The 15122-nt window shown below is 42.1% G+C and overlaps 1 protein-coding gene across 1 annotated transcript; it reads right to left on the bottom strand.

Annotated features, from left to right (window-relative positions):
- Positions 1 to 1699: 1699 nt before the first annotated feature.
- On the bottom strand, positions 1700 to 15094 carry dcaf11 (ddb1 and cul4 associated factor 11). Its single transcript, XM_080793530.1, has 15 exons — positions 14865 to 15094; positions 13135 to 13357; positions 11250 to 11377; positions 10814 to 10929; positions 10373 to 10437; positions 9629 to 9729; positions 7042 to 7188; positions 6656 to 6710; positions 6240 to 6308; positions 5908 to 5965; positions 5202 to 5387; positions 4782 to 4935; positions 3713 to 3865; positions 3341 to 3447; positions 1700 to 2289 (listed from the first exon to the last, which is right to left on the bottom strand). Exons 2-15 carry the CDS (start codon positions 13341 to 13343, stop codon positions 2212 to 2214), a joined length of 1626 nt encoding a protein of 541 aa, XP_080649656.1. The 5' UTR covers positions 13344 to 13357; positions 14865 to 15094; the 3' UTR covers positions 1700 to 2211.
- Positions 15095 to 15122: the final 28 nt, after the last annotated feature.

Genomic DNA, 15122 nt, shown 5'->3' with positions numbered 1-15122 from the left:
ACAAGTATTTAGCCTGGCCTAAAACATCTGAATGCAGTGTGATAATCTGTGATTGATTTGGTATTCAATTCTGTAATGTAGTACTATTCACTCATCAGAATTCATCACCAAGTTTTTAAAATGTAGAAATCTTTGCGTAAAATGGTTCCTTGGCTCCTTATTTGGAAATTTCTGGATGGTTCCCTTCTGGTGTCTCCAGTCTTAGAGTCAGCTGTTGATGCCAAAACTAATTTAAGTCATTCACCATTGCCAATCTGCAGTTGGCACTTGGCACCAGGAACAGCTGCCCTTCTCACAGCCAATTCTGTCTCTTATTTTTGCTGCCGGGAGCCAAATTTGACAATATTGTCTCTCTTGGAAAACTGCTGTTTATTTTAAATATAAATGTATTTACTTGTATTTGGACTCGCTAAAATGGTCCTAGAAATCATGTTAGGCTGGCTTTTCATGATGAAACTTTGCCCATTGCAAGTACCATAATTAGAACATAATTTCCATGCATCTTGACAGATTAAGGCATGCAACACACTAATAGGAAAAGAGCTATCAGCGCATTACAACCACTTAGAGTAAACCCAGTATACCTTTTGGACAAGGAGTTGCCCACAGGTCTATACTAAGCACACACCTTTTTCTGCTATTTTCGTTGGATGTTCACCCCAGCAAGTCAATCAGGAGAAAAATATCTCCAACCTTTGTTCTCCGCTAAAGATTGTCGTTGTTTTCTGATCCCTCCCTTACTTTGTCACTACAGTATATTTATAATAAAGCCTCTACAATGCTTTGTCTTCCATCGAAACTTCGGCCCAGTCGATTAAAAACCCACCACTGGCATTGGCTTGCTAATTATAGCATCATCATAAACATCTTTTATTTATAAGACGTTGATTGCTAGGCCCTCCATGTCTAGGTCTAATTTTAGAGCACTTATTGCATTCCTGTCATTACATGCTTCTTTACTAAGGCCCCTGGGTAAATGCTCATTCAACAAATGTGTGTAACGACAATCTGTGAGATTGTAATTAGGCTATTTTTGGGGGCCCATGGCCGAGAGGTTAACGCCTGTACCGTATAGGCTCTGTTGCAGCCTGACAGTGAGTCACGGGTTCGATACTTAACTTAATCTTTGCTGCATGTCGCCACTTTGCGTTTCCTGTCAATCTCCACTGTACTATCAATTAAAGGCACAAAGCCCCCCGCCCAAAAATACAAACGAACAAATCGGCTATTTTCGAAGAGATTGGGTGTAGCAGGAAAAAAAGGACCGTAACAAGTAAAGCCCTGAGGAACTCCAAAACTAAACTAAGTGTATATATAGGGCTTAAAGTGGTTAATAATTAAACAAGTGATAACTTCTTCAAATACTGATTTCCCAGTGAACTGTGACAATCTCAGGTCAGGTTATATTATTTAATGCTTTATTTAGATAAACCTGGGGCAGCCAGGCATGACTTGACGGGATTTGGACTTAACCCGGGTACTTGCAACTCATAAGGAATATGAGGTCTGTGCACTAACTGTGTGAGCCACCAGGCACCCCAGGGAAGGCTTATCACCTAAATTGGTCAGTGAAAATGTGGAATTCAACCAACCATTCAGTGGCTGGTTCGTTGAGAAGTCATGTCAGATTCAAGCCTTGATTCAAGCCTTGGCTCAAATTACACAAAAGTTAAATACATTTTTAAAACAATCTATGTAATTACATTTAAAGAAATGTTTTATTGATAATGCAAAACAGGTTTGGGAATAAAACACAGATATTGATATAAACACTCTAATAGCACATACACAGATCAATGTGTATGTATGTTAAGTATGCATGAAGGTATATATCTGCATCCCAACCGCTTCACAAAGTCTTGGCCTCGACATGAATAAAACATGTTCGCTTTGTCCAAAAATTATATATTTCTGTCCAACCAGAGAACAAAGTTGTCCACAAAGTCTGAGTTCGGTCTGAGACCACGGTTTTCTCAATAAGAAAGTCCACACTGATTCCAAATCAGCACCCATGACTTACTCTGTGAACAGAGGCCTAACATTGAAATATTATACATCATTTATACAGTTATAGTCATTATTGTCACACTTTGTTTGCTCCAGTACATTTCTAACATTAATTTAACTTATGATGACCATCACTAGGGTTCAAACTGCCGTTTTCTTTTTCGTAACAAACTGGGGAGCGTCCGTGCGGGGGTAATCCAGCGTTCAGACTCGCTCCCTCTCGCCCTCCTCGTCTATCGGGTGGGTTTGTCTGTGCTCCCACATGCGTACCACTCCATCCCACTATGGAGGAAGGAGAGAGGGATGAATACGACAATAGAATGCAAAGGAACGAGAGAGAAAACAACAGAAGTAGAAAATGGGAAAGGATGGAGAGAGAGATAGGATAGAGCATAAGGGAAAGATAGTGAGAGAGGTAGAGAGGAATGACAGCGGAAGTTATAGAGAAGGGCGCGAGGGAAGAAATCATGTCCGATTTAGGTCGTTGTCGACTCTACTAAATGAGGATGCATCATTGTGGCTAATGTGAAGATTAGGATTATGTAATTTATCTGGTCTTGATAAAAACCCCACATTACAATGTTTTTCTCATGGATTTCTCACAGTTCATTTGAACATTATATTAACAATTTGCTCTAAAAAAAGCACTTCTGCATTACCTTCACATCATCTGTTGTTGTTAAGGACTTTGTAAATACACTTTTTGAAAAAGGTACTGTAGATAAACTATATTATATGCCATATATTATAATCACATTGCCTGTGGTCTAACTCAGGGGTTCTCAACGTGTTTGGCCGGGGACCCCCGGAAATGCTTTGGCCCACCCCGCCCCCCTCCCCACCACCAATACAAACTGACTGCAAAAATAACCTTAATAATAGAGAACATATATCATAAATGAAACCAGATAATCATTAAGGAAAGTTTATGCATTGACCTGACAAAATATTTTGTGCCAGGAATAAGATGTGTTGAAAATGCAAAAAAAAAATCTTAAAATGATTCCCCGCTCTTACCATACATCATCACATTCCGTGCTCAGCCAATTAAATCATCACATTCCGTGCTAAAGACACACAAAGGGCGCAGGCACACTGTCGCGTCCAAAAACACCTAGAGCAGGCGTCTCTTCCGACATTGCAATTTCTTGTGATCTTGTAAGTGTTAAATGGGGTTAAAGTGGTGAAGCTATGCTATATTTATCTAATTTAGCTAGAACCCCCCCACAACTGCCCCTTGGGGTGCCAGGACCCCACTTTGAGAACCACTGGGTCTATCATAACATCTGTGAGAGAGAGAGAGAGAGCGAGAGAGAGAGACAGCAGTACTCACAGAACTGCTGACAATGTTGTCCTCATAGGGGTGCCAGCTGACATCTCTCACACACGCATCATGACTCGCCAGCCTGGCTACCACGGTGCCCGTTAGCACGTCGTAAACTGGGTAATGGGGGGGAAAGAAATGTAGACTAATTGCATGTCCTCCATTTGGGAGAAAGTACTGTACATGGCATACAAATATAGAATATAGTCATTACGCTTATATTTCACTGTCATACATACAGGATCTATATATATATGTCTGTCAGTGAGCATATTAGGTGTCACACATATTTATATACACTGAGTGGGGATGTACTGTATGTGTCTCAGCTGATATGAGTGACTGTCTTATCTATATCTATCCACACACACACAGACTCACTTATGATTTTGCCGGTAGAGCACCCTGAGTAGATAAATCTTTGTCCGGTGGTGAACTCTGGTGAGAAACGGCAGCGGATGAGCGTGTGCAGAACGCCGTGGCCACGGTACGTCATCACTGAAGTGTCACCGGTCAGCTTGTGTCTTTTCAAGGCTGTTATTGGGACAATAAAGTAAGATAGAGTTGAGCAAATTAATAGTGAAGTGAATGTGCAATAGCACACTGGCAATGTTGCAGTACAACAGTTAACCCATTTAAGCCTGACCTCAACATTAAAAATAAATATTCTAAATCCTCTAGTTTTCTGAAATAAATATTTTCACGATTTCTCAAAAATAGCAGACCTACAAGCTCGTAGCACGCCACTCGGTGGCGCGCTGAGCTTGTAGATCTGCTATTTTTCAATAGCTAAATTATAACAATGTTTAAAACACCAAAAGTGGTTCTCGCCCAAAATGGGTTAATATATCCATTGACTAATCCAACACAATCATTTATTTTTTGATGTTTTGAAAAGTCTGATCTGAAAATAATCCCTGGAGAACTTTTACAAATTAAATTGAAAAGTCCATCACTAATTATTACCCACACGATGCTTTGCTAATACCGATTAAAATAGTCAGGTAACGTTTAATGTACATTACAATATATGGCCGAAGCTGAGAATAGACAATGTATCAACGCTGGTATGGTCCATTTAATATCCTGGTTTTGAAGATACCTCCGCCTCTTTCAAAAATATACTTTTGTTCTTTAGATGAAACATGCTATAATGAAAATATTTTGTTGTCATGCTTTAGTGATGCTTAGTGAGAGTACATAAAAATAGTTAAGTGGTGAAAAAAAAACTTAAGAGCCCGACCGATACTGATATTACGTGTATACATACAAACATATATTCTATAAAATGAAATCAGTTTCACTGTACGAGCCATTTGTACTTGGACATGCATGGCTTAATCTTTGAGACAAGCAAATGCTACTGGCAGGATCGACCAGATACAGTAGGCCTCCTGTTCCTAACACTCGTCTGTCAGACCTTTCTACCCTCTTTCTTTGGTATCCTCACCTCTCTGGGGGACCTGTTGCCAGCGGTAATCCCAGTTCTGCTGGGTGACAGCGAGGCGTGAGGCAGCCAGCCCTTCCTTGGGCGAGAACTTCCTGATGTCCCACAGCTTGATGGACTGATCCTTAGAGTTGCTGATGAGATAGCGCGCATCGCCCTGGTACAGAAATTGTAAGACGTCACTTAACAGTACAATATTAGGGCCTATTTCAGTACAACCATAACATTCCACATACTAAAAACCTCATATATGGGGGCTCCCCCCCCCCCCCCCCCCCCCGAGCTTTGGCCATTTTTCTTTGTTTTGTCAGTATGGAGAACTACTTGTTTACCTCCATGACAGGTTAATTAAACTCCAGCCTCCATCTTGTTTGGACAACCCACCTCCACCACGACCACGCATCCCTCTAGCTAGTAAGCTACCTTGCTATGGATGAAGGTGACGCCATCTCGGTGACCAGCCAGCTGTCCTACAGGCTGCGGCCTCTCCTCACGCAGCGTCCGTCTGTCCCACACCTTGCACAGCGCATCGTCACTGCCGGAGAAGAGCAGCTGGGAGGAGCTGTCGGCAAACGCCACCGCATTCACGTCGTCCTCGTGGGCGTCGATCTGAGCCGGGCACAGGGAGAAGGGTAGGGTGAGGGTGTGTGGGAAATGTGTGTCAAGTGTGACTGCGAATGGGACAATATGCAATAGTGCAATAGTGAATTTGAATATTTGTTCATATGCAGTAGGTGAGAGACTAAGAGACATGCGGACAAGGGTACGGGTGGAGGGCATGCATGGACACGAGAGAGAGAGAGATACAGTAGGAGACAAAGTACTACAGACACTGATGCAGAAACACAGGTGGGGAGGGGGGGGGTTTGGGAAGAATGAACGAGACACAGAGAGAAAACAGATGGCGGAGGTCACTTCCACACAGAAACAGGGGGAGGAGAAATGAGGTGCCACCGAATCCCCCGCGGAGCTAGCAGACACAGGTGGCCCGACACAGTGGAAAGCCTTGTGTGAGATGACACGCATTCAGCTCACCTTGATCACCAGTCACAGAACGGTGGAACAATGACTTGTGAGCAGGTTCTGTAGCTAAACACAATTCACACAAACAAGATGCACACACACTCACCTTCAGTGTTCTTTTATTCTGCTCCCTATCATAGACGTAGAGGCAGCCATCATTTGCTCTGAAAACGTGAGAGAGAGACTGAATTAATTCTCATCCAAACCTCCACGGGGACCTTTCACACCGATTACTGAGGCGGGTACTGTATATAAATTGCTCTTCTGAATATGTAGCACCTGCCTTTTTAAAATCAACAGAAATGTGAACTGAAATTATAATTGAATTGCATTACACTTTATTTGTAATGCACATGATCGCATAGAATACATCTCTTAAAGTTCTATAGTTTTAAGAATAGTGTATAATAAATATATGGATAGAAATGTTGAACTCACCCCCCCAATATCTCCTTGGAGTCCGTAGATGCGGCCAGCGAGAACACACAGAACCTCCTCTCGTCGGGACTACACAACACAACACAACAAACGCACACCGTCTGTCACACAACAAGCTCAGGGCGACGACACACAACATCAGCAACATGACAAATGCTGCGCCAGGCTACTCCACGACGTGCATGAACGAGACACTCATCACCATATTGTTGGAATCGTTCTATGGGGTTTGAACAGAGGTATGCAGCTATGCCATAATAGTCCCTATAATTGGTGACTTGAGTGATGTGATGTGATGTGAGGAACTCTGTCAGCATCATTCATCCATGCAGTAATGGAGGTAGAGAAGCTGGCACTGATAGGTTACTGTACCTGAGCTGCAATGCTATAAGTTACTATGGAGGAGAAACACTAACTTGAGGTCCAAGGCGGTGTGAGTTTCACTGTCTCCGTCTACACTGCACACGTGAACTAGAGAGATAGAGAAAGAGAGAGAACATAATGAACACAATTGTCGTGAATAACTGTGTTGCAGAACCGACTAATTTTGGGGTAGGATTGCAGTTGAAATGAAAGCTAACTGTAGGCATAGTGACCAAGGAGGAGTCAAGCAGTGTTGTAACGACGCAGGGTGGCTCTGATAGGTTGAGCCAAGCCTGGGAATTAATTCCAGCAGTGGCAACCACAACAGACTATTCTCTGAGAGGATAAATGTCATCGAATGGTGGTCTGCGGCTCAAATGCTGAACAAAAAATGGTCCTTGATTTGAAAATGGTTGAAAACCACTGCTCTAGGCCTTACTGTAGTCAGACCAGCTGGAGTAGAGGATGTGCTGTGTGTCTGGGGTGAAGCAAACGTCCAGCACGCTCCAGCCCACGTCTCGCGCCTTCACCGTCCTTCGCAGGTTAAAGCGCCCCCTGCTGGTGTCGTACAGCCGGATGTTCTGGTCTGCAGAGGGATTCATTCATATATGTTTTTGAGTGGTGCAACAACTCCAAGGAACAGCAATGTGACTATGTCCTATGAGTACCAACAGGGGGCACTGTTGCACCACTCACTTCAGACCGGTCTGATTTTTTTCATTATTGGCAAAATGTCACAAAAATAGCCACGGTCTTATAATATGCTTTGTATTATATACCCGTCATGCGTCTGTGTTCCGCGGTGAAAATAGATGATCTACAAGCTCCCTGCGAACCGTCATGTCCAAGGGTGTACTTTTACATCATTATATATTAAGCTACCTCAACCTTTGGGCCACATGGCCCCGGCAAGGTTTACTTACGTGTTTAGTCAGTTAATACTTATATTTTTCATAAAGAGCTCAATGGGATGCTATCATCTTGTGGACAGTGCATATTGTGTAACGACAAAAATGCAATGCTTCGTTCCCGCTGGATTAAATTGCAGGCATGCGAGAGGGAAGCTGTGGCAATATTAACAACAAGTTATTTATGCCAATTTCTTCCGAATACTTGACGGATCTAAATTTAGCTTCCTGTGGCAAGTGCTAAGCACAACAAATTTGCATTCAGCTCCAGCAGTGATCACTCAGCATCACATAGCCTCTGGTTGGAAAACAACAGGTGTTTCTAATCAAAGGGAAAGTCGTGGCATTCGTGTGACAGCCAAGAGTACGGAGTACAGAGTTCGTAAGTGAAGTTCCAGACTCCTTGAGAAGGCATATAACATAATAGGAACACGTACAAATAAAACTGCACTTTTATAGCAAAGTGCTGGATTTTGAGTCATGTTGAATCTTAAAAAATTGAAGGCGCTCGCTGTAGTGACTTTGTTCATGGTTTCACCTTTGTCTGCAACTGCGAGGAGACCCAAATAAGGGTCTGTTTCCAGACCATTTATATAAAGACATGATGACACCTACCACAATACAGTGTGTAAAATAATAATATGGTATTATTATCCATCACCTGGTAGACCAATGAGTCTAGCATATGGAGTGTGCACCACCAGCTACTTGTAATACCATTATTATTAAGTTCTATGCAACTTAAAACAAGCAATTTACTGAATCTGGTTGCACCGTTGAAACATAACAATTGTCCTAACTAGTCAAACTTTAGTGTAAATTGTTAGTATGAAACATTTTTAGAGCTAGAAAATTTAAGAAATCACACGCATGTGAAGTGAGGGGCGCTCTTATCATCATACATCACATTCCGTGCTCAGCCAATGAAATCATCACATTCTGTGTTACACACAAAGGAGGGGCTAGTGCTACAGCTACACAAACATTTAATTCCCATTGACAATGAATGGACAATTTTACATCAGTGTCTGAGCAATGATGATGTACGATGATAAGAGCGCCACTCACTTATATGATGATTGAAAGATGAGAAGACTTAATTTGTGTGGTTGGTGAAACCTGACTACCGGTATTCACAGTAGAACAAAATTGGTGTCATATCTGAACCAGAGCCAATGCAATGTTCTACTCTCACACGACTTGATTGGCGTTCAGTCAGTAAAAGCATTGCTTTGCTACCACCTCTAGTCTACATAGTCCGTTTTGTTCCTTGCGTGGGGGAGTCAAACGGACACAGAAGATGCACTTATGAAATTGTTACAGTATGTACACAATGCTGACCTTGTTTTCAAATAAGTGTAAGTATGTGAAAGCGTCTCCTTCCCCCCTTCTCCTTAAAAGCTGTCAAGATGTTTGTCTTATTATTTTTCTCGTTTAGTTTGGAAAAAATGTTGCAACTTTGGTCACCATTGAGAACTTGAGAAATGTATCTGCAAGAAATGAGTACATGAACAGGAGCAAACATAACATGTCATGTTTTTGATAAATCTGCTTGTGTTCGTATGCATTGACCAAAATATAAACATAATTTAAAAAATAAAGAAATTGTATTTACACATTAATTAAATAATAATCTTCTAAAAAGAGAATTAGAAAAACAACAAAAACAACTAGACTTATCAAGGACAACCACAGCTGGTGCAACAGCCCTCCGTTTTCTGTGGGCTCAACGCACATATGACCTTGTGCCATCAAATTTGTTAAATAATATAAATAATAATAATAAATAATAATAATAACTGAACCATAACCACAATGTATTTAACAAATCAGTTCAATAAATGTTAATTATGTCAATACAGGGTATGCACAAAAGTGAATGGCCGATCAAGTCGCAAAGTGAGTGACAAAGTGAATTTAATGTTTTTTAAAGTCATTTAATGCAATCAAATATGACTTTTCTGTTTGGATGTATGGGCTGTCAAGGCCAGCAAGTAGTTTTTTTGCCACTCAGTAGGCGTTCCCGCATAACTTCCAAGTATGATGTCACACGCATACCCTATAATCATTACTGCATTAATATGAGACCTGCCATATATTACTTATGTTACTTCCTACCTTGGCAGGCAGAGAGGAACATGTTTCCGTCCTCATTGTACACGCCACAGAAGGCTTTCTGGTGGTACGTATCCTTGTGGGACACGTAGTTTGGCAGGAAGCTGTTGGAAGGAATACGTTACTGTACTGTATGTCACAAACCCATGGTCCATTAAAACAGGTCTCTAGTGGCGGGTTACTTAAAGGTCTTAAACGCACGCACGCACACACGCACACACACACACGCACACGCACACGCACACACACAGCTTGTCACTGATGACGAGTCCCATATCTGTGAGACCATGTAGATCTCTGCTACATGAAGTCCTACTGTAGGTCACACAGACAGAAAAGACCTCTGCCTCAGGCCCCTGGTAATTGATTTATGTAACCAAGTGGTGTTGGTACTAAATACCTGGTTCTTTGGAAGGGGGGGGGGGGGGGGGGGTACATTTTATTGCCTGCATTCATTTTACCACAGTTCAGTTTCCATGGAAATTACCAGAACTGATAAAACATTTAGGCATAGGATCTAGGAAATTCAAGGACCCAGTCAATAGAACATGAATTACCCAATTTATTTTCTTTGTTTACGACTGCAGTAAAAGACAGTAGTGATGCGCGGGCGGGCGGTCCAACACTAACAGACAGTGTAGGGCGGCTGTCGTGACGGCATGCTGTTCCTCTTGGAGCAGAGGAGGTGTTTGTCTAGCCTAGTGTAGGAGTGCATGGTTGCATAATGCCTAGTCTAGACATACTCACTGTGTGCGTATGCGATTGCACTCGCCATGGGAAAAACTGGATCCTCTACACCTGCCTTGTTCCCTCTGCCGGAGACATGGAGCACAGAGAAAAAAGACAGTCAACATTACAAGAACTTCTACAATCGATTGGAACTGAATGCGAATTCATTGGTAATAATAATGTAGTATTGGTGCAGTGTTACCCAAACTTAGGGCTGTGCTCCATTTTGGGTCGCAATTTAGTTGTCTAAAATCGTCACCGATCTACAAGCTCACAACGTGTAACCGACGGTGGGATGCGTTAAAATAGGTCATACATAATTTATTTATAATGTATTTTTGTACATTTGGGTCCCAAGTCTGAAGCTAAAACGTTTTTTGAACCGCTGTATATCTGCTATATGATATATCCCATGGTCAGTGATCATACCTCTGTTAATATTGATGTATTATTTATTACCTCTGTGAGCATGTGAGTGAAGCCGCGTCGCCCCCTCAGGCTGGAGGCAGTGGCCAGCATGATCTGGGTTCGGATCTCACTCTGATCCAATTCCTCTGTGTCGGGCTGGGTATCCACTGTCAGGAAAGCAAACAGACGTTCACAGTATGAAAATCATCATTTAATTATTATGCAGGTTGTTAACCCATTTTAGGTGGGAACCCCTTTTGGTGTTAGCATTGTGTTATGCTTTAGCTATTGAAAAATAGCAGATCTACAAGCTCATAGCGCTACGAGCTTGTAGGTCTGCTATTTTTGAAAAATCGAAGAACGACTAACATAGAAACATAGCTTTTTCATAAAACTATGAGGATGTAGAAGACATTTTTTTAATCTGATCTCAGGTCAAAATGGGTTAAGTTATGCAGTGTTGATACAAATATAAATGATGAGTTACCGGGGGGATTATATCGGTGTCCCAGGCGGCCCTCCCAGGCTCCATCACTGTCATCGTCAGAATCTGAGTATGACTGGACCAATTGGAGAGCTGTGGCCCCACTGCCATGGATCAGCCTTACCTGGCCCCTACACACACAATACCACATCATCACATCAATCAGCCTTACCTGGCGGCCTACACACAAAATACCACATCATTACATCAAGCAAGTTACCAATTAATCGATCAATCCAGTGGTTCCCAAACCTTAACATGCCAAGGACCAGCAAATGCCAAATAGCCATAGCCTCTGCCTGAAGGCCCCATTGCAAAATAGTTTAAAAAAAGAAAAAAAAACAATCAAACAAAAACTTTATAAATTCCACCAAGTGTTGAACATGTAGATCTCCTTTTTGTTGCCATTTTTGTGAAATGGTTTTGGACGTTTTACTGAAAATGTGACAATGTCATGCTGTAACCTCTGTGCCCAGAGTCACATGTGTTTCTATGTAGTTTTTTTTTTTTTTTTTCTAGCAATCTGCTGATCTGTGTTCTATAAGAAGTCAATCCATTGAGTTATTTTTCATATTCATGGTATGGCTGAGGTGCATGTCTGTCTGATTGAGAAACCCTGCCCAAGACTAACCAGACTAGCCTGATTGAGTGATTGGCACTCACAATGTTTGTGGCACCTGGAGAGAGAGCATGTGGCTCTGGCAGTTCAGAGTGAAATTGTGAACAGAGAGAGAGAGAGAGCTGGAGGAGCAGGAGGATTATTTCCCAAATTTTGCTTAATTAATTTCTATTGGATCTTATTGGATGTACTAATACCACTGGATGAAGATGCAGCACTTCAAAGAGCACTTCCGGGTGGCTGCAATTCGAGACTGGTACCTGTAAGTCGTCCCCCCCCGTCCCCCCCTTTTTTCCATACTGTACTCGTCTTTCCCTTTTTTGCTTGCATAGAAGTGTATATTTGTACGTCTTTAAATGTTCTTACAAAGTAAATCTGTATTTTCATTGAACTGTACCCATTCTACATACTGTGAATACAAATTTCAATCAATTTATTCTGAACTGACCCACCACCTCCCATTTTTGCTATGGTACTTCAATTATTGTTGCAACCGTTATAATGCAGATGTCATATATATATATATATATCATTTTGCTATATTTTCCAAATGGTCCCCTGGCGCCACCAACCCCTCTTTGAAAACCTGTGACTCAACCAACCAATTACAGGACACACACACACACACACACACACACACACACACACACACACACACACACACACACACACACACACACACACACACACAGCAATTCATTCGCTATACATCTTTAGAAATAACCTCCATCAGGAGTTCGCTAATTTACAGATGTATGGCAACACAATCAATCAAAGTGTCCATGATCTCCTGCTTGGCTGCAGCCCTGTTGCTCCACTGTGAGGAAGTATCTCTCTGCCTCTCCAGGACAGATTCATAGCTTTTGGCAGCATGTGCCACTGTTTTACATGCTGTACTCAGCTGTGTCTGGCTCCATAGTGCTTCTGGGGTACTTATTAAGGGAATGGACTCAAGGAAGAGAACAATATCTTCCATACCACATGCTGGTTGCTGTGTGATCTGACATGATTGTTACCACTGGTGTCATTGCAACTACCAGGGACAGAAAAGTAACAGTTGGCTACGTGTCTAGTGTCCTCCTGTCCACAGGTTCAATAAATGCATTCATTTGTATGACAACATTGTGCATCCCAGTGACACGCAAAGCTTTACCATCGTTTCTGCTGCATCGCATTCTTCCCAGATCACTCCCTCTGTGCATCAGGCATCAGCTGACACTTGGCTTAAAATGGTCAAATGTAAATGTAAACTCAACTAAACCTACTCACCTTCTCAATAAGTGAGCCAGCACTTCAGCTAAATCAACGTCCTCCTCTGATGATAACTGTCTTTCTGCCTGCTGCCTGTCAGCCGCCCTGCGGCCTCGGCTACTACCACTGCTGCTCTGGTTGGGTTCTGTTGAATCGGACTCGTCTGCTGGGTTGTCATTGGAGGATCCCCTTCCACCGGACATCCCAGAACTGGACTGAGAGCCCATAGACCGAGGAGATCCTGGCAAGGCAGGGTAGAGTTGTCTGTGACTTATGGTAAATCAATGAGGTGGTAAGCATAAAAAGGGTTTGGTTCTGAGAAAACCCAAGCTTACAAATGCACTTTCTCAATAACTCAGAGACTAGAGTGAGATACAGAAGTAGACGGCAACAGGGAGACTATTAGCCCTAGAATGTCTGTGATCATACATGTACAGTATTTCATATATTCCTGAATGCTCAGCCATAGATTGCATCTATAGACTTGAATGACTAGGCATGACTAGGCTTGAATGACTAGGCATGAATGTGGTCGGCGTGTGTACTCACTCAATAAATAATTCTAAAGACTTGGGAGTCATATATGGTCCCCTACTTTTATATCCATGTGAAAGTTCTGGCATAAAATGTTTAGTCAAATATGTCCACTTTTTCACGAGCTGCACCGGACAGCTTTCTCTCCGGGCAAAGGGGCCCGGAATGACAGCTGGACTTCATTTATCAATCTGATCATCACAAACTGCATCACCAATTGACCAGGGTAACACAAATGGTTGGGGCACAATTGGCAGGTGCGTTGCGATAGGTGCTGGGTAATTAATCACACCACCTGCCAATTGTGTGCCCCAAACTTTTGTGTTTCCCTGATGACGTTTGTGATGATCAGAGCCAAAGGAAGTTTTGATAAATGAAGTTCAGCTGTCATTCCAGGCCCCTTTGTCCAGAGAGAAAGCCGTCTGGGTACAGCTCGGGAAAAAGTGGAGATAATTGACTAAATACACGTTTTGTGCCAGAATTAACTTTAACATGGATATGAAAGTAGAGGACCATATCTTATTCCAAGTCTTTGGAATTATTTAATGGGTGAGTAATCACATGCAATGTTTCATTGCAAACCAGGAGCTGAGGCAATCGATCTATGGCTCTGTATGTGAAATTCTTGGCAATGTATGTAAAAGAGACATTCTAGGGCTAGGAGATTACATACTAGCAACTTAGCAAGGAAGGTTGACAGTCTCTTTATCACAGTGCAAAAAAAGCAAGACAGACCGGAGTAAAATCTAATGATGATCTGATCTGCACAATTACACAACTCAATTAGATAATGCCATTGATGGATTGAGAAAACAGGAGTTTCAATATACAACTATTTTCCAGTGCTAATAAAGCAGGAATACAATAATTATATATAATAATACTTTAAGATATTTTAAGACTATTTGGGGATCTGCAGGCTTATAGTCCTACAGTCTTACTTGAATCAGTCAGAGAGAGGGAGACTACGTAGTTTACGTGGCCTCAGAGCACAGCAGCATAGTTATATAGCAGTCATAAAGGATTACTGATGAACGGCTCATATCAAGGCTGTTTGTCTGTTCACCGATGCAACACATGATAAAATAAACAACTTATTCTTGCTGTCAACTTGCAACTCTGTGTGTTTGTTGCAGTAGATCGGTGATGTAAGAATAAGATAGTCTCTTCATGTTATCTAAGGAAGCTACCATTAGCAAGATGGCTAACATTACCCCTATATTGATAGTCGAACGGTCTTCTGCTTGACAGCTCGGCTGCAGAGCCCTTTGGCGGTGTAGTTTGCACTTAATTACACGTCCGGTTTATCAGTACAGTTCAGATGAGAAAAATATTGAGCTCATGTCATGTGAAATGTGGATCGTTTCTCCAATGCAATCTTTCACCGAGCAACTATCAACCTTTGCAATCCGTGAAGCGCCATGTTGTTTACAAAATGTAAGAGGCAGCCTTCCCCCGTGAAAGCCCCTGCC

This window comes from Protomyctophum bolini (assembly GCF_963924005.1).
Source record: "Protomyctophum bolini genome assembly, chromosome: 21".
NCBI classification, from domain to species: Eukaryota; Metazoa; Chordata; class Actinopteri; order Myctophiformes; family Myctophidae; genus Protomyctophum; species Protomyctophum bolini.
Note: the sequence above shows the minus strand (reverse complement) of the source record. Positions and strands in the feature narration are given on the sequence as shown.

Bases quoted from the DNA above. Each gene is read 5' to 3' on its own strand.
- dcaf11 (XM_080793530.1), bottom strand. From the start codon at position 13,343: ATGGGCTCTCAGTCCAGTTCTGGGATGTCCGGTGGAAGGGGATCCTCC. The intron at 3,866-4,781 runs GTGAGGATACCA...TCCCAATAACAG, and splicing joins GCAACAGGTCCCCCAGAGAG to CCTTGAAAAGACACAAGCTG. The intron at 3,448-3,712 runs GTGAGTCTGTGT...CCCATTACCCAG, and splicing joins CTCTACCGGCAAAATCATAA to TTTACGACGTGCTAACGGGC.